Below are 22,625 nucleotides of genomic sequence, written 5' to 3'. Positions count from 1 at the left end.
GAGGATAATTACAAAATATGACATATCAAGATACGATATGTTCTTGAGGAATAAGAAGTACTAGAGACTGTCAATTAAATTATGGAAGAATCTGTTGATGGTCCGACAGCACAACACAAATGTAATATTGATGTTTATAAGGTATAGAAGAAAAATGACTTTACTTCTAAGGGTATATTGATAAATTCAATTGTATATTACTTGGTTTATGAGTATGAGTCATTACCCTCTGCTCATACTGTCTGGGTTACCCTTAGAGAAAAGTACTGCAGAGTAAGCCTTAGTAAGCTTCGTTAGCTAACAATTAAATTTTACAGTTACAAAAAGCGCCCAAATATTTTTATGGCCTAACATTTGAGGAAAATAACTAATATGATTCATGAGCTAAAGACTGCTGGTCATGAGTTGACTGATGAACAACAGGTTCAAACAGTAATCCATTCCCTTTCTGATTCTTAGGAAACGATGAAATATAATCTAACACACAGTGAAAGTATTAAGACTTTTTCTGATGTCTCACACCATGTTGAATTGGAGGTAGAGAGAATTGAATCCGTAAGAATTTTTGAACAAGTTTTTGTAGCTGAAGGTTCGGTTAGAACGTCTGGATCCAAGAATAAAAAAAATAGTTTAAGAAGGGAAAGAGAAAAGAAGCTGGTGCTGCTATTGCTAGGCTGTGCCAAAACAAAAAGCAATTCAAAGGGAATAAACATGGAAAGAAACCTAAAAGCTCTGACTTACTTTAACTATGGCAAAAAGGGTCACTTCGCTTGAAAATATACTGAGCCGAAAAAGGTATATCTATGTTTATCTTCCATTCATGAATATTATGTTGCTAGTACAGTATTTTTAACTGATTCTTATCCTTTGTGGATTATAAATTCGATAGCAATAAGCTATATAGCTCGTGAGCGAGCTATATTTGTGGAGTATCATCGGGTAGCAGCTGACAATAAATGGATATATGTAAGAAACAATGCAAGAATTGAAGTTAAAGGAGTTGACACTTGCAAACTTAACCTACGTGATGGACGTACCTTGCTTCTACATAATGCCCTTTATGCTCTTGAAATTAGACGAAATTTAATTTCTGTTAATTGTCTTCTTGGATTGGGTTATTTATTAACTTTTACAGTCGATGTGTGGAACTTCGAATTAACTCTGCATTAATAGAATATGATTTTTTTAACAAATGACTTCTTAGTTCTTGATATAGAACCGAATACTGATTATGAAATTGTGGTTATTTTTCAAATATTGCTCTTACTAGTGATGTTAACATTAATAATGAAGTTTAGCATGCTAAATTAGGACATATTAGACAAGAATGTTTGAATAAATTAATTAAAGAGTGTCTATTAGGCACTCATTCTAAGATAAACTTGTTTATGTGTGAGCATTATCTTGTTAAAAAATCAACTAGGAAACCGTTTGGTAAAACTATTAGAGCTGAATCACCATTGTAATTAATTTATTCAAATATTTATGATCCGATGAATATGAAGGCTATACGTGGAGCTTTCTATTTCATTACATTTATTGATAACTTCACACGTTTTGATCATGTGTATTTGATTTTTCATAAATATAAAGTATTAGATTGCTTCAAATGTTATATGAATGAAGTTGAGAATCAATTGAATTGTAAGGTTAAAACCTTACGACTGATCGTGGATATGAATATTTGTCTAATTAGTTCAAGACAATATGCAATGATAAAGGAATTATTAGACAACTAACGATCCCAGAAATTTCACAGCAAAATGGGATTACTGAAAAAAGAAATCGAACTCTTCTAGATATGATCAAGTCTATGATGATTCAAGCTAATTTGCCAATTTTCTATTGAGGAGATGCATTATTAGCAATAACTTATATACTTAACCGAGTGTCTTCTAAATTTGTTCTCTCTACTCCTTGTGAACGCTGGACAGGTAGAAAATCAGATTTGAGTAATCTGAGACCTTAGGGGTTAACTGCTTATGTTTATAATCATACTCACAAATATAGAAAACTAGGACCTAAGGGTATGAAGTGTATCTTTATAAGGTATTCTAAGACTTCCAAAGGTTATGTTTTCATTGGTGAGCAACAAGATGGAACCATCTCCAAATTAGAATCAAGAGATGCTAGTTTTCTCGAAACTGAGTTTCCAATGAGAGGTGACGTTGACAAAGCTATTCCACTATTTGAGGAGGATGATACTTTGTCAACGATAAAGGTATCACAAGGGATATCTGAAGCTAGTCAACCTAATAGGAGTGATTTGTCAATTAATGAAATGATTTTTCAACAGTTCAACCTACGAAGAAGTAACCATAAAATTATTCCTCGAAAAAAGTTTGATATTGAGAATAAGACATTAATGATTCTCCTAATTGATGATAAAGAACCTCAAACTATTGTGGAAGCAGAATGGAGTTAATGAAAAAGAATTCATGTTTAGGAATTAGTCGATCTTCCTTCAGGCTGAAGGGCTACTAGGAATAAGTGTATTCTCAAAATTAAAAGGAAAATAGACAAATCGATTAATCGATACAAAGCTCATCCAGTTGCAAAAAGATATATCCAATAAGAGGGTATTGATTTTAAAGAAACATTTTCTCTCATTGGGAAGTTTGTGTCAATATAGGTCATTTTAACTATTGTAGCAAATTTTGACTTGAAATTATATTAGATGGATATAAAAACAACTTTTCTTAAGGGTGAGCTTGATGAGGAAATCTATATAGTATAGCCAGAAGGTTATATTGTTGAAGGCCAAGAAAATAAAATGTGTAGACTTAAAATGTCTATATATGGTCTGAAACAAGCATTAAGACAATGAAACATAAGATTTAATGAAGTTATTTTATTTTATGATTTCAAAATGATCAATAAAAATCATTATGTTTTCTTGAGAAAGAAAGAAGGAAAGTTTGTTATTTTATCATTATATATTGATGATATGCTAATAGTTGAAAATGACATAACGTTTGTGATAGAAGTCAAAACGTGACTTTCATCACAATTTGACATAATAGATATGAAAGAAGCTGAGTACATCTTGCGAGTGTACTATGTCAATCAAGCTGCTATATCTTTTTCTAAGGATTCTAAATATCATAACAAAGGTAAACACATAGCTATAAAGTATAACTTTATAATGGATATAATTGCTAAGAAAAAAATAATTCTTGAGTATATCCCTACACATACTTTGCTTGCAGATTCTTTTACTAAGTCATTGACTAGAAAGTTATTTCAAGAACATATGAAGTCTTTGGAACTTTGAAAAATGTAACATATTTTAAGACAATTAGATAATGTAAGATAATTGTTTATGAAATGTCATGATCTATTCAGTGTATATATCTTTGTTACATTTAAATAAAGTCTCGGTGAGCATGTTGGCAGGTTGAGATTGTTTCTCTCACATGGACAATCATCTCTATTTGTTAAGTATAAATAGAGGTAAAACTATTACTTATAGGATAGTTAAGAAGGTGTGAATGGAGACATACCTGTAAGTTGGAATTACCTTGATAGTTGTATCAAGATCAAATCATTTGTGAATCAATAATGATCAGAACAAATGTACTTACCATTTACTAAACTTGAAGAAGCCAAATTAAAATTCATGAGTTGAATTCAAGATTAAGAATTGAGAATGTCTACATCAAAATCTATATGATATTTGAGAATAACATGCAATCTTTATTAATAAAGAAAATAACATCATGACATATGATTCATACCACGTGTGCTATAGCGACAATAAAGGTAGTAGGAGAATGGATCCCTGCTTCTCTACTATATGAGACCTTTGAGATTATAAATTAATCTCGATTTTACCCTAAGTGACTATTTAGCTGTCTACTTAAAATTTAATCAGGGTCTGCTACTTTAGCATGTATCCTATTGACTATGTATGATTCGGTTTGTGGAACATAACTAGAAAAATAATTGGTTAAAATGAATGGATTTTGTTGGTGCAAGCACTAATATACTCCCAGAGTTTCAATGTTTGATGTTACGGGAATAACCTAGGGGATCCCTAACATGACTCGAGTCTGATCCTGGTCCCTCCTTCAGGTTCGGTCAAATCCCCACCATAGGCCTCTTCTATATTTCGAAAGGAATCGAATCACACTTCGTCGTCGAATCACCCATTCGGCCACTTCATTGCCGAATCGCCTATTCGGCCCCCTCGTGGCCGAATCGCCCATTCGGCTTCTTCATAGCCGAATTGCCCATTCGGCTTCTTCATAGCCGAATCGCCCATCCGACCCCCGCGTAGCCGAATCACCCATACGGCCTCTTCGTAGCCGAATCGCCCATCCGGCCTCCTCGTGGCCGAATCGCCCATTCGGCCTCCTCGTGGCCGAATCGCCCATCTGGCCCCCGCGTAGCCAAACCACCCATACGACCTCTTCGTAGTCGAATCGCCCATCCGGCCCCCTCGTGGCCGAATCGCCCATTCGGCTTCTTCGTAGCCGAATCGCCCATCCGGCCCCCTCGTGGCCGAATCGCCCATTCGGCCTCTTCGTAGCCGAATTGCCCATCCGGCCCCCTCGTGGCCGAATCGCCCATTCGGCCTCTTCGTAGCCGAATTGCCCATCCAGCCCCCTCGTGGCCGAATCGCCTATTCGGCTCCCCTGTAGCCGAATCGCCCCTTCGGTTATCGCGCCGAATCGCCGCAGCGGCCTTTTTCCTCACTTTACATGCCTCTTATCCAGCCGAATTAACGGAGCGCCCTACAGTGCCCTGACATATCCCATCATTACCTTTGACAAGCCCACACCCCTATTTATTGCCGCCATCCCTCTGACACCAACAAGCGTCATGACAAGATGGTTCATTTTCGGCGATAGGACAGGGAACTTGATTGTTCCTGACACCTCATTAATCATGATGGGACATTCCTTAAATGATGACGTGACAGGTATGCACGCTCATCTCCTCCTTAAAACGACCACTCCTTCCTCGGCAGGTAGCTGCTTCCTCTTCTACTCCTCTTTCACGCTCAAGCTCTTTCTGTAACTGTTCATCTTCTTCCTCCCGTCGTCTTTGACTTGAGCGTCGGAGTGGTCACGCCAGGGCATCCCCCTGGCCTTCCTACTCACGCTCGTTGTGTTCGCAGGTCCTGAAGGCCCTGAAGCCCTTATCACTCTCAGCTCCTCCTCCTGTTCCACCCCTACGATGAGGAAGGTCCGGTGACGTGTCCAGACACACTTCTCAACCGGAACATTTGACAATATATCTAGGTCTGATCGGTTTGACTAAGAGTTGATCCAAACATGATCTAATATTTGGATGTGAGTGAAGTATATATAGTCAAGTTAATTAGACCAAAATACTAGAAAAAAAGTCTTAGTTAGGTTGACTGGGCAAGGAGAAGTCCTAGTTGGAGACTAGGCAGGAGAAGTCCTAGCAGGAGGTTAGTCCTGGTTGGAGACTAGATAAGAAAGACCTAGTGAGTGAAATTGGGCAGGAAGTCCTAACTGGAGATTAGGCAAGGGAAAATCTAAGCAGGTCAAAGGTGATTGGATATTTGGTAGGTAGGAAGTCTACCTATGAAAGTAACTAGTCTTAATTGAAGGTTAGGCAAAGGAAAGTCCAAAAAGGTCAAGGGTGATCGGATATTTGGTAGGTGGAAAGTTTATCTATGGAAGTGACTAATCATAATTAGAAATTAGGCAAGGATAAGCCTAATAGGTTAAACCTATAGGGTAAAACTTAGGTAAGCCTAGTAGGTCAAATAGACTACAAGTAGGCTTAGGTTGCTTGTGTGTTTATATGTTGATCTTGCAAAAATCAAGTGCTAGAAGCAAGACTGAAGAACAAACAAGCAGCAGAACCGGGATCAACTCAAATCAAACTTAAGTTGACTGGATCAGGACGCCCGGATGTTACTCCAGGCACCCCTGGATGGTCTAGGTGCCTGGATCAGGAAGAATCGGCCCCGATCGACCGATGGAACCAAATCAGGATAGGATTGATTCGGGTGCCCAGATAAGAATCTTGGCACCCAGAAGCGTCTATATAAGGAGCCTCAATGTGCAACAGCAGAACAACTCTAATTCTCCATATTCTTCATTCTGTGGTGCTGCTGAACGCTGTTTGCACCCTTGCAACCCAACAATCCCCCCTCAAACAAAAGACTACAGACCCCCTCAAACGGAAAGCCTCTGTTTGATGTCCGAATCTTCGACCCACTAGGACTTTCTGCCCCTCGGTCCACCCGACCTACTAGGACTTCCTGCTCCTCGGTCCATCCGACCTACTAGGACTTCCTACCTAGCCGCAACTAGGACTTTCTGTCTGGTATCTGGTCCTCTTGATTCAGACACGGGAGCACCCACTTCCTTTATTTTAAGATTCAACTCACATGGTTAGATCTGGATCATGGCTCTTCCGGTGGTTAATTCGATGAAGAGTGGCCTCGCTCTGATACCACTTGTTAGAACCAATGGAATTAAAATATCTCCACAATGGCATAATATTGTCCACTTTGGACCTCATACTAATGGAGATATATTCCATTCTTTTAAACTCATGATTTTTTCCATGTGTTTTAGATGTGAGACTATGTTTGCACCCTTGCAACCTAACAAACGTGAATGACATCCTACTCGTGCGATCAAGGTGTTAGTACCGATGGAATCAAAATATTTCCACAATTGTATGATTTTGTCCACTTTGGGCTTAAACTCTCATGACTTTGTTCTTGGACTCTCTCCAAAAGGTCTCATACCAATGGAGATACTTTTCATCTTTTTAAACCCATGATCTTTTTCATGTACTTTAGATATGGGACTATGTTTGCACCCTTGCAACCCAACAATCCCCCCCTCAAACAAAGGACCACAGGCCCTCCAACATCATTTTTTGATGTCTGAATCCTCGACTCACCAGGACTTTTTGCCCCTCGGTCCACCCGACCTACTAGGACTTTCCACTTATCTGCAGTTAGGACTTTTTGCCCCTTGATCCATCCGACCTACTAGGACTTCCCACCTAGTCGCAACTAGGACTTTTTACCCCTCGGTCCACCCGACCTACTAGGACTTCTCACCTGGTGTCTGGTCCTCTTGATTCAGACACAGGAGCACCCACTTCCTTTGTTTAAGGTTCAAACCACATGGTTAGATCTGGATCATGGCTCATCCGGCGGTTAGTCCGATGAAGAGCAACCTCGCTCTGATACTACTTGTTAGTACCAATAGAATCAAAATATCTCCACAATGGTATGATATTGTCCACTTTGGGCCTAAACCCTCATGGCTTTGTTCTTGGGCTTTTCCCAAAATGCCTCATACCAATAGAGATACTTTCCATCTTTTTAACCCCATGATCTTTTCTATGTACTTTAGATGTGGGACTATGTTTGCACCCTTGCAACCCAACACAAGGAAGCTTCGGGAAGGATACGCTGCGCTCAGGACTTATAGATCGGCCTACAAGAAAGTTTGGGTGTTTTCTTAATTAAAGTCTTATTTTCTATATTTATTATTATTTTTATTGAACTATGAGACGAATTTCTCCGCCTCTGGAAAAGTTTCAAAAAGGAGATCACTAGTGGACGAGCGCCTCCCGTACATAGACCTTGGATGTACTAATCCTGAGAGGTTAGGAACTAAGTAAATCTGTGTGTCCTGTGCTTGATTTCTAATATCCGTAATGAGTTTTTTATAGAACGAATGAATGATAATTACGCTATTCACCACTCCTCTAGCGCGCACCGGTCCTATAGATTTTAGTTAAAAATGAAGATTAAAATAGATTTATATCTTTGACATCTATTCACTGGTCGACCAATTATATTTTTTATTGAGTACATAAAATATAATTGTGAATAATTGTATTGAATGGAGATAATGTGAACATACTCTTGACATAATAGTCATTATGAGGGATTAGAGATGTTCATATTGATGTAAATGATTTAATCCAGGATACATGAAAGATGGTGATGTCTCCAATTTATTGGGAAGAGCGGCTATATAAGGTGTAACAACTTATTTAGCATAAATCACTTAGTATGTTTGCTGTCGCATGAACCATTTTTCCTTAAGTATGAATTGGATGTTCTAATATGGTATTTGTGACTATTTTTATCTTTGTGACTTAACTTGAACGAGTGGGAGATATTGGAATCACGTCTGCATAACATAACGTGATAACCGCCCACGTCTGCACATGTGCAGACGTGTTTTTCATTTGTCTGCCTTTAAAAAGAAGGCGTCCAAGTGAGGTTGAGAGAGGCTTCTTGACATCAATAAAGAACATCAAGAGATTAGGGTTTGATTTGTGACCTATAAAAGGTTGTTCATGGTAATCGTCTTTTCGACAACAAGCATAAACAAGCATCATAAGTTAGATAAAAAAAGAACAGCTTTACAAGTTTAATTTGTTCAATTACAAATTTGTTTTGTTCAATAAATCATGCATTCAAATCAACACAACTAGTCCTAGAGGTCGACGATGATTCACCCACTAGGTAAATCTAGAATGCAGTGACTCTTGACACAACAACCCAACAGTACCAGTAGTTCAAGCACTACAGACATATAATGCCCTATATACAAATCAAACCTTGGATGTCAGGATTATCCACCATGCCTCTTATCATCATGCTGTGTCTGGGGGACATCTCAAATAATACTTTTTTAAAATATAATCTAGGTTTCTAATATTTTTGAATCGATTAATCATGGAAGTAATTGGTGCGGTCCAACAGAAATTTATCATCGACCACAAGGGTAAATCTGAGAGTGCTCACATTGAGGCCACCGACAATCGAGCTTCATGATCAATCCATCGCTATAGAGCGTCATGATCCATCTGGGTATTAGAACCATAGGTTGTAGTATGACCACTCCGTTAAGTGGTAGTCAGATCCATTCAAGTAATCGTACTTCATGTTGCTTTCTATAATTTTTTCCACCAAATAAAGTATATGCATGCTTTAGGCAAGAATCAAAACATAGCTCTCTAAAATAACTCTATCGTTGCACCGTTCCCTAGGGCTCAACACTTCTGCAAAAGGTGGAATCCGCCACCTTAGCGGCCCCACACGATCGGCCCCACGACCATTTGTGAGGAGGTAAATCGAGAAACTGCAGTTGAACCGAGAGGAGATAATTAAATGACCTTGAATTTTTTTTTAACAAATACAAAACTAAACAATAATTAGCAAAAATGCACGTGTGTCAAGATCAAAGTAATGATAGTATGCAATAAAAATAAAATAAAATAAAAATAATACAATATTAATGCAAGAGTTTAATACAATCATTAGGTTGACCTAGCTTGCTAGGTTTACATATGAGGATTCTAGGTCGCTATTGCACTTAGATTGCATTTATTCATGTCCTAAACCAATATAATAGAACTCGACACAAACACACTTAAGTGCTAATTAGGCTTAAATAACTAAGCTTTCTCGGTAACAACCCTTTACCTAGAATTTAAACTATATATATAATCATAAGGTCTAATAAATATAAAATAAAACAATCATATATAAGGTTTTTAGGATTAGCTCCGAGCTTGCTTGATGTCATTCCTCAAGATAGAAGCTACTCATTCTAAGTTCATCATCAAACTTACTTCACTACCCCCATTTCAAAATTCTCTTGACAATGAGTAATAAATAGATTTTGAATATTCGTGACGAAATGCATAAAAGCTAAAAAGATCTACCAACTAAAAGCATGCATTTTGTTAAACATTAAATTCTATAATAAAACATAACCACAAAAAAACTAATTTTCCAAAACCTACTTTGAAAAAAAAAACACATTTGATAATTTAAACTTTACTCATGGTCTCCCATTGGATATCCATATAACAACATAATATCTTATTCCTTTATTTGGTCATTTTCTTTTATTTTATTTGTAATCTTGCCACCATGTTAATTTTGACCTTTTTGTTTGTCTCCAAGAATAAAGTAAACACATGATATGATATCTTGTAGGTTTTACTTTATATGTGATAATAAAACTATAAATCATCTTCTATCGCATTCCTATATATTATTTAGAATTTAAAATTATAATATAAAAATAGCAAGAGTGTTCAAAAGTTGTATTATATAATGCAACCACTCTATAGGGTATCTCACATTTATAGAATTTATTAAATGGATGTCTTACTATATTTTTTATTTCAAGAATATCTTTAATTTAGAGCTATACAGCATGACTACTATAATGGATAATTGCTACAATATGATAAATGAGACTTTTTACTCTAATCAAAATCACAGTATAAATAATATTATTATATTAAAATACTCTTTATTAATATAGTCAAAATTATCTATAAAATATTTATCGCAATTATTAATGTTGTATTAGTTGTTACAATAGTTGTAGCAATGACTTAAGTAGCTGCTACAATGCTATTACAGTGTTGTATTAGTTGTTATAGTACTTAGTAGCTGCTATAAAAAATTTTAAATTGATTTAAAAAAGAGTTTAAGTAATTTTGACCAAATTAGTTGAAAATATTTTGATATAATAGTATTGTATATTATAGTAATTTTGATTAGAATGAAAAGTTATATTTTATCATATTGTAGCAATTATAAAGAAATTGTTACACGTTGGAGCAATCAACCATAGTTGTTACAATAATAAGAAAAGGTCTTTATATTCTTAGATTAAAAAAATATGATAGGATACTTATTTGACGAATTTTATAAAAGAGACGTTCATTTGATGATTCATTAAATGTAGGATGTTCTGTTTATTTTTTGTCCAAAATAAAATCACTTTCTTATGCTAAAAAACTCTTGTAGGCCCTTATTGGATTTAACCTTGAATGTCAAGAGAGACAATCTCATTGCTAAGGCGAAAGGAGAACAAAAAAAGAGAGCTAATTGAGAGCCATCAGTTTCAGACTAGGATGAATATATTCTTCAGTGAGAAAAGAACCATATTCAAAGTTCTTAAACTTTTAACTGATTCATTTTCAAAGACTCATTGGATGTGGTTTTCCCAAGCATTTTTCTGAAAGCAAAAGGGATAAGATTCTTTGTGTGTGCCAAGGAAGGAAAGAAGAATTAATGGTGACAGAGGCTGGCTGGGATTGGTTGGGCGGTTTCTTGTGGGGACTCAACATCCTCTGCTGGTCGTCTTCATCAAAGGCTACTCCAGATTCCTCTTGTTCCTGCGTCTTGTGCCCCACCATGCGTGAAGAAGCATTTGCAGGCTTTGTTAATGAAAGAAAGGGTTGATAGTTGGAATTTGACAGTGTTCATGGTCTCATATTTAATAATTTCAGCATCAACAGTATATTTTACAGACTTTATGGACAGAACTTGGCAGTTTCATCCAAGAAAACCAAGGCAAATGTCTAAAATTCCATTTGCATTGGGCACTTGAGTTGACTTGGGACAAACAAACACAGATGACTGAACTAGATAGTTGACTTAGATTGGTATTTGGTGCATGGGTTGACTGAACTAGATGGGGGAGGGAAGGATGGAGTCCCAGTCGATCTCCCATGAAGGGTACTTGCGCAGTTTTAAGCTCTCCGATTCGTCCCACGGCACCTCCGTGAAGTCCAGGTGCTGTATCTCCAGCACGGGTGGCGCCGGCGAACCCAACTCCTCTTCCCACTCCGAGGAGCTATCTCCTTTGTAGTCCTCGAACCCCAAGCAGAAAGGTTCTTCTTTTGATGCTGCTGCATCTTCGTCCGCCGCCACAGGCAGAGCTGAACCGTCGGTGTAGGCGCCGTCCGTTGTCGTTCCCTGTTTTAGTGAATTGGCCAAGCTCTTGCAAATGGCTTGCAGCTTGGCGTCGACGACTGAGTGGAGGGAACCGCCGGCGGCGGCGGCGTGCCTGAGGTTGGGGAAGTTGAGGCGGGCGAAGTCGCCGCGAAGCCTATGGGCCGCCTGGTCGTACGCCAGCGCGGCCTCCTCGGCGGAATCGAAGGTGCCGAGCCAAAGGCGGGTCCGGTTCTTGGGCAGCCGGATCTCGGCCACCCACTTCCCCCAGTGGCGCTGCCGCACCCCTCGGTAGAGCTTCGCGGGCTTCGCCGGAGGGGGCGAGCCGGCGTGCTTCATCCTCTGGGGCTTCGGTGCGAGAGAAACGGCAGCTTGCTGCCGGCTGCCGTGCTGCTTACTGGCGACGAAGCTCTGCTGCTGCTGCTGCTGCTGTTGGAGCTGGATTTGAGCTTGGATATGCTGGATTTGGGTAGAGCTAAGATGAGTGAGCCCGGTGGCGCCGGTGAGGCCCAGGTCATCCAAGCTGACGAAGCTTCGGTGAACCACGCCGGAGCTCGCCGTCGGTGGATAAGAAGCATCCAAGGTGGGATTTTGACGAGGATACAGATGAAAGATTGGATTTTGACGAGCGGAAGAAGGGGATAAGATTGATGGGAAGGAGGACTCGCAGGCAAGCGACGACGTTGGTGGAGGAAGAGGAAGCAGCAGCAGCAGCACTTGTTATAAATGGTTCGAGTCCGTTCATGAGCTCCTCTCTGAAAGGGTCAATAGCGAAGACAGGGGTGCTATTGAACATATCGATAGCCGCCGCCATGAAATCTAAGCAAAATCTAAAAGCTCCTCAAATCCAAAACAAAGAGAAAGATGGGAGTCTCCAACCTTGTCCTTAAACAAAATCAAAGAACAGGGTAGGAAGAGCATTCAATCTAGAACAACCAGAAGGGTATCAGAAAAATGAGAACCTCTTGGTTGATCAAAAAGAAAAGAAATAGTTGCCCTAAAACGAGGGATAAAAAAGGCCTAAAAATTAGATTTTTATGGCCTTTCTTGCTCTGGCGAGAGAACAGAGGAGCCCAGCAGGGAACGCTGAACCTTGAGTTCTTCCGCACTGGGGCCGCTCAGCCTCGCCGGCATAGGAGAAGGAGGAGGAGGAGGCGGCGGCGGCGGCGGTTTTTGGCTTCGCTCTTGGGGAAAGCAGAAGGCTTCGTGCAGGTTTTATAGGCGGCTAAATGGAGCTTTTGTTGTGTTAATCCCGTGATTAGTCTTCTTAATCCATTGTTAAATTTGCAAATCTTACACACCAAAGCTTCCCTTGGAATTCATCAGCTAGAAAGAGTCGTGATTACTGTATTTTTTTTTTTCTGTAAAAGATGGAATTGGTCAACGACTCTCACACGATCGGTTTCATGACCATATATAAAAAGATAAATCGAAAAATTACAATTGATCACGATGAACTATTTCATAATAAAATTAAACAACAAAAATGTTTTGATATTCCATGGAGTATTGTGGAGATTTAGGTGATTTTGTAACGGGGAAAATTTGAGAAGCCTGATTTGAATGAGAAGTTGAGTCAATTATTGATGATATTGATGGGGAATGAATTGAACTTTATATCCATTGAGAAGAATCCTTCTCCTTGTTGATGATGTGGATGTGTGTGGATGTAGTTTGCAAGTCAATCTTTCAAATTGATGGTTGTGAATTTCCATGAATCATTACTTTAGTAGTGGATCGGATCAGTTGATTCAATTGTATGTATCCACTTTCAAATGCACAATTCTTAAGAACCAATCTTTATACTTGAAATGATTTGATCGTTTTGAAGCGTTTATATCTTCTTGATAGCATTTGATACATATTGAACTTGTTTAGCAACTCTGGAGGCTAGGATGAATCCAAGATTTTAAATTTGAGAGAATATGACAAAAAATAATTATTTTGAAAAGAGAGGCGCATACTAGGTGACTAAATCTATTATTATACATCGTAATACATATTTATCTTTGGAGAGACCATTGACCAATGGCGTAATCAAAATCAACAACTACCCTGGGCTAACCAATGGACTGAATTAGAATATTTTAATTTTTAAAATTTTGATTTAATATATTAAATTAAAAATTGTTCGACTGCACTGGGCTCCAGCCCAGTGCAGCCACCCACTGACTACGCCAGTGAGTGTGTTCAATGGCGTAATCAAAATCAATAACTACCTTGGACTAACCAATGGACTGAATTAGAATATTTTAATTTTTTAAAATTTGATTTAATATATTAAATTAGAAATTGTTGGACTGCACTGGGCTTCAGCCCAGTGCAACCACCCACTGACTACGCCAGTGCCATTGACCCATGTACGAGTTGAAATCGATTGAATATTCTAAGGTCATGGATATGAAATAGGTTGAGATTCATACTTGTGGACTCAAAGAGATCCATATCTAATATTAAAGTTGGATGGTCTAGACTATCCAACATTAGAATTATGGAGTTCATGATCACTTGAACAAAAACTACTATTTGAGCCATGAGTGCGACTAGATGAGGTTGAATTGATAGATTTGATTTTGTTTGCATATAACTGAACTAGTACATAGTGGAAATACAAATTTGCATGGAAATATAATCATATACATGTGTTCGACTCCTATTCAACAATCTGATTTGTTGATGGATCACTCTTGAAATTCCATCTATACTTTCTTCTTTTTGGATTACCCTCTTGAAATGGACAAATTTATTATAATACATATATGTTTTTAATAATTCAGGTGTGTTCAATTCTTGCGATCTGACTAATCTTGAAAGTGGACGATCCGATCTCACAAATCATCCACAGACAAATTCAAAAGCGCGCCCGACTCCTCGGACAATAATCAACATTCTAGATTTTTCATTCCATTGAAGGAAAATACCTACAGTGTGCTATAGCTAAGATTCGAATCGTGGATACTTGAGTAACCCACTAAACACTTTGCCACTATACCATTGCTCGGGGCTATTACAATACATATTGTTACATTAATACAAAGTGGATACATATTAATTTTGGAGCTTTGCTTTTGCTTGGTTTGTTTTCTCTTGGATTGCTCTAGGATAATTCAAGAATGCAACAATTCTCTCTCAACATGAGACAACAACCTCCAAGAATTGATGTAGAAATCTCTAAACCTTCCTTCTTTTATAAGGTTCCTGCTGATGCTAAAATTCCTAATGCACTCCACTATTGTGCACCATAGATCGAATGAAAATTTGACCATGGGCAATAACTTTATGTGTTTTTTTTCTTCTTTTCTATATGTAGCATTAGTTTATTGCTCATCCATATCAATTGGCTACCCAATTGATTATTCTTCGAACAAAAAACATTCTATTTGTTAATTTTTTAGCATGAGTCGATTGATTAGTCAATTGTTCTATTTCACACATAAAGGTATTGATCCAAATCAAAAATTCTTTAAACAGACAACTATTGAAGGTTTAAGTTTATTAGTCGATTACACTGTTAATTAATTAAAATTTTATATCAACCAATTGATATTTTAACAACTCTAAGTTGAAATCTGCATCATCTTAAAGGACCCCATGTCTCTTAGATCTCTTGGTCTATTTATTAGAAGTTAATCTTGACTTATTAGGATTTCATCTTTGCCTAATATATAATTGACCTCCATCTATTTGGACTTTCGTGCCTAGAGATTTCCTTGCCTTCAGGATTTCCAATACTTAGAAATCATTTCTCTGGGACTTCACCTACTATCTGGTATCCAGTTGATCTTAACCTACTACGACTTAATCACTTGTCTAGAGTTCATTACTTTGAGACTTCATCCTTTTCTGACATCTAATCAACATTGATATATTAAGACTTCATCACTTGCTTACTTAACATCTAGTTAACCTTGACATGTTGGGATTTCATCACTTGTTAAACATTTGATCCTCCATAAGATTAGGATATGCATGTAATTCTATCACTACCAAACATGCTGTCAATTATGACTTGCCTAAACTTCCATTCCTCTCGGACATTCAATCTTTCATGATTTACTTATACTTCTATAATTGTTAACATCTAGTCCTTTTGACTTGGATTTCATCACTTGTCAGCACCGTATTTGATTTCTCTAATGCTAACTCCCTATTAGACTTTCATATCTATTTGATTTCTCCAATGCTAACTCCATATTAGACTTTTTTTTATCTATCAACTTCTTATTGACCTTCTTTAACACCAAAATATATTGGACTTTCCATCTGCTAACTACTTATTAAACTTTAACACTTATTGGACTTTCCATCTATCAATTCCTTATTAGAATTTTTCAATATATATGTTACTTTTCATATACTTTGTAAAGTATTAAGTTAACCTTAACCTATTTAGTCATTCAATCAACACATACACATGTGGTCAAATATAAAAACACATTCTTGCTTTATTAAAATCAAATTGAACTTGATTGCACTAACAACAACGATCATGACCTTTCATTATATTATATTATACAATTTAAAATTATTAATAATTATTAATGATGAAAATATTTTTTGATAAACAATTACATTAATAAAAATACAAATAAAAATTATAATATTCTTATGACTTTGTTAGCAGTCCATGAAAAATTATGAGCATTAAGGTGAGATTATTATAAAATAAATAATAAAATTTTAAATTATCAAGATTAGTGAATAAAATAGAGAATACGATTTTAGAGAATAACGGATAAGGAAATAAGTAAATAAGAGGTGAGATTGGGGATATTTATAGGAATAATTTTTGAAAATTTTAAAATTTTTTTAGTTCAGTTTGATAATTTTAAACTGAAGTTGATCAAAATACTGCAAATTATTTGGGGTAATTTAATATTTTTAGACTTTCTAACCGTTCAAAACATTCTCGGATCAAAATCGAGCCAACTTGGCACGCAGGCCGGGCTTGGCCCAACATGTGGCTGTGCCCAATCCAATTTGGTACCGAATCAAGTTCGATCTATTTTCGGATCATGCTTGACCTGACCCGCGGGCTAGACCGGCCCAACACGGCAGAAGAGCTCAGTCCTACGCCAACCGTTGGATCACGACCACCAGGCCCAAGTCGACGGACGAGAACGTCGGATCATATCGGCTAGGGCACGCCAAGTCCCAGCCATTTCACCGCCGCCACCCTCGTCGCCGCCGCCGCGAGAAGGAGAAGCCTCTCAGCTCCGCCGGTGAGAGGGCATCTCAGCTTATTCGACCTCCATATCCGCCAGGGCTACTCGCTCTCCACCCGCCCGGAGCATCCTGCCGATCTCGGTGAGTCCTCATCCGACGCCTCCTCCCCTCCATCCTCCGCATCGGCCTCTACAACCCCGGCACCTGGTAGAGGCGCCCTGCTCCCTCCGACGCCTTCCCCTTGCTCCTCTACATTGCAGTGTGGCCCTATCCGACAGCTCCTCCGCATCTGCCGCATCCTCCAGCATCACGCGTCACCTCCTCCTATGCTGCCTACACTTTCGACCCCTTTAGTTTCCATCCAGATCCCACCATCGCCTTCTCCTTCCCCTTCCCCTTCTCCGCTATTGACATCACCCCACCTGGCTTCCTTTGACGACACCAAACAGTAGAATTTTTTTTAACCACTTCGTTCAAATTTATGTCATATGTCATAGAGAGGTTTCTGCTCATGAGAATGGACAAGGGGATCACACTCGTAGCTGATCCTTGTATAATTTCAACAATCGATTCTGAGATGCATCCATGCTTCTTGCGATCAGTCTACCAACACCTATCGTTTGATTGGTTTCACCATCTTTCATCTCTTTATAGCAAGATGAAGCAATCTCTAATGTCCAATGAATTTTGCTGGAATTCACATATTGATAAAAACGTATATTAGCTTATGTGCCAAGCATAGTTTATCTAGAACACAGATTAACGTTATAAGGAACTGCTAAGACCAAATTGGTTGTTTCATTTGTCGACCTTTTGTTTGGATTCTCTACATGTGCAGTTAGGTCTTTTTTAGGTTAATATCACTATATGTTGTATCAATATGCTTAATGAAGTTTATTTTGATGCAGTGTTTTACTCTATATTTGCTTGTCTGGACATATGCACAAACATAATTACAAATAACTTTATTGATGGTTTTGTTGCATGTCTTAAATGAGAAGTTGCTAGAGTCTTGGCCTTATCTTCTTTACGTAGACCTTTTGTTTGCTAGAGGGTAACAGAAATGATTAAAGGAAATTGATAGATGGTGAAATTAATGGGATTTCTTTGAATGCAGGAGGTAGCACTTCACTTGACTATCGGCTTTGAGAAGTTCAAGTGGTGTAGGTTGGTTTCTGCTTTGGTGAACTCAACAAAGGTATCTTATGAACTTAAATCCTGATTTTCGTTTATCAAGTGATGTGTCTTTAGAAATACTTGCATTGCATATTGGTGCTCCCATCTTTATGATTGTTTCCTTAGTCATTAAATTAGGGTTATATGGTCCAAATGCTTTCTTTTGGTTGAATCATTGTTGAAATGGTCAAACAACAAATAGTAATTAACTGGTTCAAAACGATGGCTAGTTTTCTAGATGATCCAAAAAACAATGTTTTGCATATTGCGCTAGAAAATAATCAATGACTAACTTTAGCCTAAAATTCTGCAGCTTCAACATGTTTTCTTTTCAGTTATGTGCATATTTCCTTGGTAGCGTTGATGACATTTTCTTTCTCCTTCTACTTTTGGGACCAGTGCATACTTCTCCCAGTTGTGAAATATTCAGGCATTTTAGAGAATGGTCCTCATTCTCTACATGATGCTTGAGGGATTTGGTTATGAATGTTTATTGCTGTCTTTCTTAAAACAAGAACGATGGATATAACACAATCACACAAAAAGTCACTGTCAATGTTATTTCTTAGTTGGAGATTTTCAGTGTTATTAGCCACTTTGTGTTCTTGTTCTTACTAGGCAAAGTCTTGTTGGTCCTTTTTATGCAATTTTGAGGATTTCATAGGGAACAGAGATTCCAACATCTCCAAACCTCGAGTAGCTGTATGATGGAGTTTGAATTTTTTTAAGGTGGAATTAATTTTTTATGGCAGAATTGTGAATGAACAAGCCCAATTGATATGATCAGGCACTGATTGTTAGGCATCATATGCACTGATCTTCCATTGTATGATCCATAGTAACATCACCAAATATGAAACTAAAGCTTCTTAATATTACTAAAAGTAAATATAATATAATTAGTGGTGATTTGAATTATTTAGTTAATATTAGCGATATAAACTTAAACTTCAATGAGGAATAAAGGTTCTATAACTAATCCCAAATAAGGGCCTACATCTTGTTGACGTAATGAGCCCAAAGTGGTGTTGCCATGTCCAATCTGCCAACCTCATTTCTATTAATGTGTGAAAATGGCAGTGCTTTACTAGCTTAGAACAGTTTGCGCTTGCAATTCTTAGGGCTCCAAGTCTTTCCTTTATTTATTAACACAATAATGTAAAGTACGTTTAGACAATGTTTTTAAAGCCAAGCTGTCTGGACCAGCTGCTTCAATCAGTTAATTGGGAACTTATGCCAATATGCTTCAGTCGAGAGCAAAAGTTAGGAATGAGAAAACCCACTTAAAACTGGAAAATCCAGATTAAATTGAAAGGTAGCAAAATCAGTTGGAAATCAATTTGATGGTGTGCTGCAGGTTAGGTGGCTGAAATCTCATTACAACCTAATTCCCAATCAATACATTAATAGCATTTTCAGCCTCTTTGACCATTAATTACTAGTAAGAGGCCTTTTCTACAATTAATAGCATATTTAATTCTTAATTAATAGTGAGGTATTAAAAGCTAGTTACAGATGATGTCAATCCACTAGGGTCTAGGTAGTTGACCTACTGCTTAGCACCTAAGCAAGGCCTAAACAATCATTATTAAAACAGTAAAAAGAAACAAATTAAATTAGGAATTACTAATGTTAGTGAATATATATAACTGTCAAAATAAGTTTGTAATCACAAATAAATAAGTTATACTTTATAAATAAAGATTAAATATAATATATCATATCAGCTGGAAGATTAGTTGATTTAAACAAGGTTACAATCATGTTTTAATATCAAAAATATAGATAAGATAACTAATGTCAAATGAACTAACTACTTATTTTTATACCCATCTAGACCGCTTAGGCAGTTTGCCTGGGCTATCTGACCTAGCCACTGGGCATAGCTGCCCCTTGGAGAAACGTCTTGGGTGACCACCTTTTTAATCATAGTAGTTTATTCTGAATTAAATGTTTTTGTTATAAAAAAACTTTTCCCTACCCAGTTAGACTGCCTAGTTGGACCGCCTAGCCACTAGGCGAAGTGACCCCTTGGCAAAACCACAGGGGTGGCCACCTTTTTATCATAATAGTTTATTATGAATTAAATATGTTTTTTATATTTAAGTTTATATAAAAGTTCTGAGATATTTTATTGTACACATTAAATTTCTACAAAATAAGCCTTTATTAATCCTTTAATAGTAATTTGATGCCTATTTGGTTTGCAATTACTAGTAAGAGGCTTCATTGTCAACTGATATCATATTAAAATTTTAATTGATAATAGTTAATTTTAAATTAAATATATTCCATTCCATTTATTTTTGTTTGGTAAAATCCCTTACCATTTTTTATATAATAAGTTTTGCTATATTTTGTTATTGCCCTTTAATATATATATATATATATATATATATATATATATATATCAGATTTCTATGAAATGTTTGATACTTTTGAAAATACAAATTTTCATATGATATTGTTTACCTGTTCAACCCATTTGACCAATTGAGCCAATGAATCAATAGCATTGTCAGTTCTGTCCAATTTCTGTAGCATGGAGTTTTACACCATGTGGTGCTGTATAGGTGAATCATAATACTTGTAAAATGGAGCATGACCTTTTTTACTATCTGATTCTCAATTTCTTACCAAATAAACTTCTTGGATAATTCGAGAGAATCTTTTCTCATTTCTATGATAGAAATCAATTTAGAACAATCTCATTGGAGCATTTCGTTGTCAAATCGTTTTGTTTGATTTTCTGTGTTCCACTAGAACTGATTATCTCTTATATTTATGGTTCTTTACTCACAATTGATTTCCTTGCTTTTTTTTTTTTTTACTTGTGCAACTTTTACTGTCAGGCGAAAAAGATCTTGCCTCTTGTTTTCCTTGCATTGTAGCTCAAATATGTTTGCTGCCCTTGGTGAGAATGCATTGGTAGTTTCAGGCCATAGGCCAGGAACAGAATGGGCAACTGTTCCACATGGTTCTATTCAAGGTCAAGGCCCGGGTTCTGGTGGAAAACAACGCACTTCCAGTCTGGAGTCACCAATAATGCTGCTCACAGGTCACCAAAGTGCAGTATATACCATGAAGTTCAACCCAGCAGGAACAGTAGTAGCATCTGGCTCCCATGACAAAGATATATTTTTGTGGTATGTTCATGGAGACTGCAAAAATTTCATGGTCTTCAGAGGGCACAAGAATGCTATTTTAGACCTCCAATGGACCACTGATGGAACTCAGATAATCTCAGCTAGCCCTGACAAGACTCTGAGGGCATGGGATGTCGAAACTGGCAAGCAGATCAAGAAAATGGCAGAGCATTCATCATTTGTTAACTCATGCTGCCCCTCACGAAGAGGTCCACCGCTCGTTGTCAGTGGCTCAGATGATGGAACGGCCAAACTCTGGGATTTGCGGCAAAGAGGTGCAATCCAGACATTTCCAGACAAGTACCAGATTACCGCTGTAAGTTTCTCTGATACAGCAGATAAGATCTTTACTGGAGGATTGGACAATGATGTGAAAGTGTGGGATCTTCGTCGAAATGAGGTAATAATGATGCTACAAGGTCATGGAGACATGATAACAGGTATGCAGCTAAGTCCTGACGGTTCTTACCTCTTGACAAATGGCATGGATTGCACGCTTCGAGTTTGGGATATGCGACCCTATGCTCCTCAAAACCGTTGCATTAAGATATTTACCGGGCACCAACACAACTTTGAGAAGAATTTGCTCAAGTGCGCCTGGTCACCAGACGGGAGCAAGGTTACTGCAGGGAGTGCAGATAGGATGGTCTATATCTGGGACACTACATCCCGTCGAGTATTGTACAAGCTCCCTGGACATAATGGTTCTGTGAATGAGACTGCATTCCATCCAACTGAACCTATCATCGGCTCCTGTGGAAGTGACAAGCAAATCTACCTTGGAGAGCTTTGAACTAGCATGGACCAATTCTCGTCGTTGTTTCACTTAGGAGATCGTATATGGTGACTGGCTCCCTAATTTTGTGACAAGTGAATGTTTGTTGTGGCCGAGCTTAGAAGATATTTGCAAATTATGCGACTGGCTTTTTAATTGTAGTATCTAAGTCAGTTTGAAATTGTTTCTAAATGACGACTGTATGGTTAGCTAATCAGGTCATCGATCAAGTTTCAACTTGTCATTTGTAGTGTTATCCTATTGTGTTTCTCGATTCTCTTTCTATCTCTTCCTCTGGAAAATAGGGTAGCTCTAATTTCTTTGGGTCAAACAACAATTCATCTAATTGTAGGTATGTATGATTATAATTTGTTGGGATACAATCAAATCAAAGTTTCATATTAAAAATACATAGAAAAGATTTTTGAGATTATAAAATGGAAATATCTATATTGACATGAGACATTTTGAGTATAATCCAAAAATAAAATTATGAGTACGTGGATACAAAATGGACAATATTATATCGTTATAGAGATATATATGAATTTCATTGGATTATAATAGTAATATCAGAGCAAGTCTATGTGGTGCCATGTGAGAAATCTCATAAAGGAAAGATTGGGGGGCTTCTAGTAAGGGC

The 22,625-nt window shown here is 37.4% G+C and overlaps 1 protein-coding gene and 1 pseudogene across 1 annotated transcript; one reads left to right on the top strand and one right to left on the bottom strand.

Moving 5' to 3' along the window:
* Window positions 1–11,246: 11,246 nt before the first annotated feature.
* LOC141832635 (ethylene-responsive transcription factor RAP2-13-like) lies at window positions 11,247–12,891 on the bottom strand (annotated as a pseudogene).
* Window positions 12,892–16,875: 3,984 nt separating this feature from the next.
* On the top strand, window positions 16,876–22,221 carry LOC141836024 (uncharacterized). Its single transcript, XM_074723436.1, has 3 exons — window positions 16,876–17,026; window positions 18,003–18,083; window positions 20,914–22,221. Exon 3 carries the CDS (start codon window positions 20,960–20,962, stop codon window positions 21,998–22,000), a length of 1,041 nt encoding a protein of 346 aa, XP_074579537.1. The 5' UTR covers window positions 16,876–17,026; window positions 18,003–18,083; window positions 20,914–20,959; the 3' UTR covers window positions 22,001–22,221.
* Window positions 22,222–22,625: the final 404 nt, after the last annotated feature.

The sequence above is a fragment of the Curcuma longa genome, chromosome 1, assembly GCF_044706935.1.
Source record: "Curcuma longa cultivar G26 ecotype Majalengka, Jawa Barat chromosome 1, ITB_CL_G26_1.1, whole genome shotgun sequence".
Taxonomy (NCBI): Eukaryota; Viridiplantae; Streptophyta; class Magnoliopsida; order Zingiberales; family Zingiberaceae; genus Curcuma; species Curcuma longa.
Note: the sequence above shows the minus strand (reverse complement) of the source record. Positions and strands in the feature narration are given on the sequence as shown.

Excerpts from the sequence above, each read along its gene's own strand:
- LOC141836024 (XM_074723436.1), top strand. The coding sequence starts at position 20,960 with ATGTTTGCTGCCCTTGGTGAGAATGCATTGGTAGTTTCAGGCCATAGG.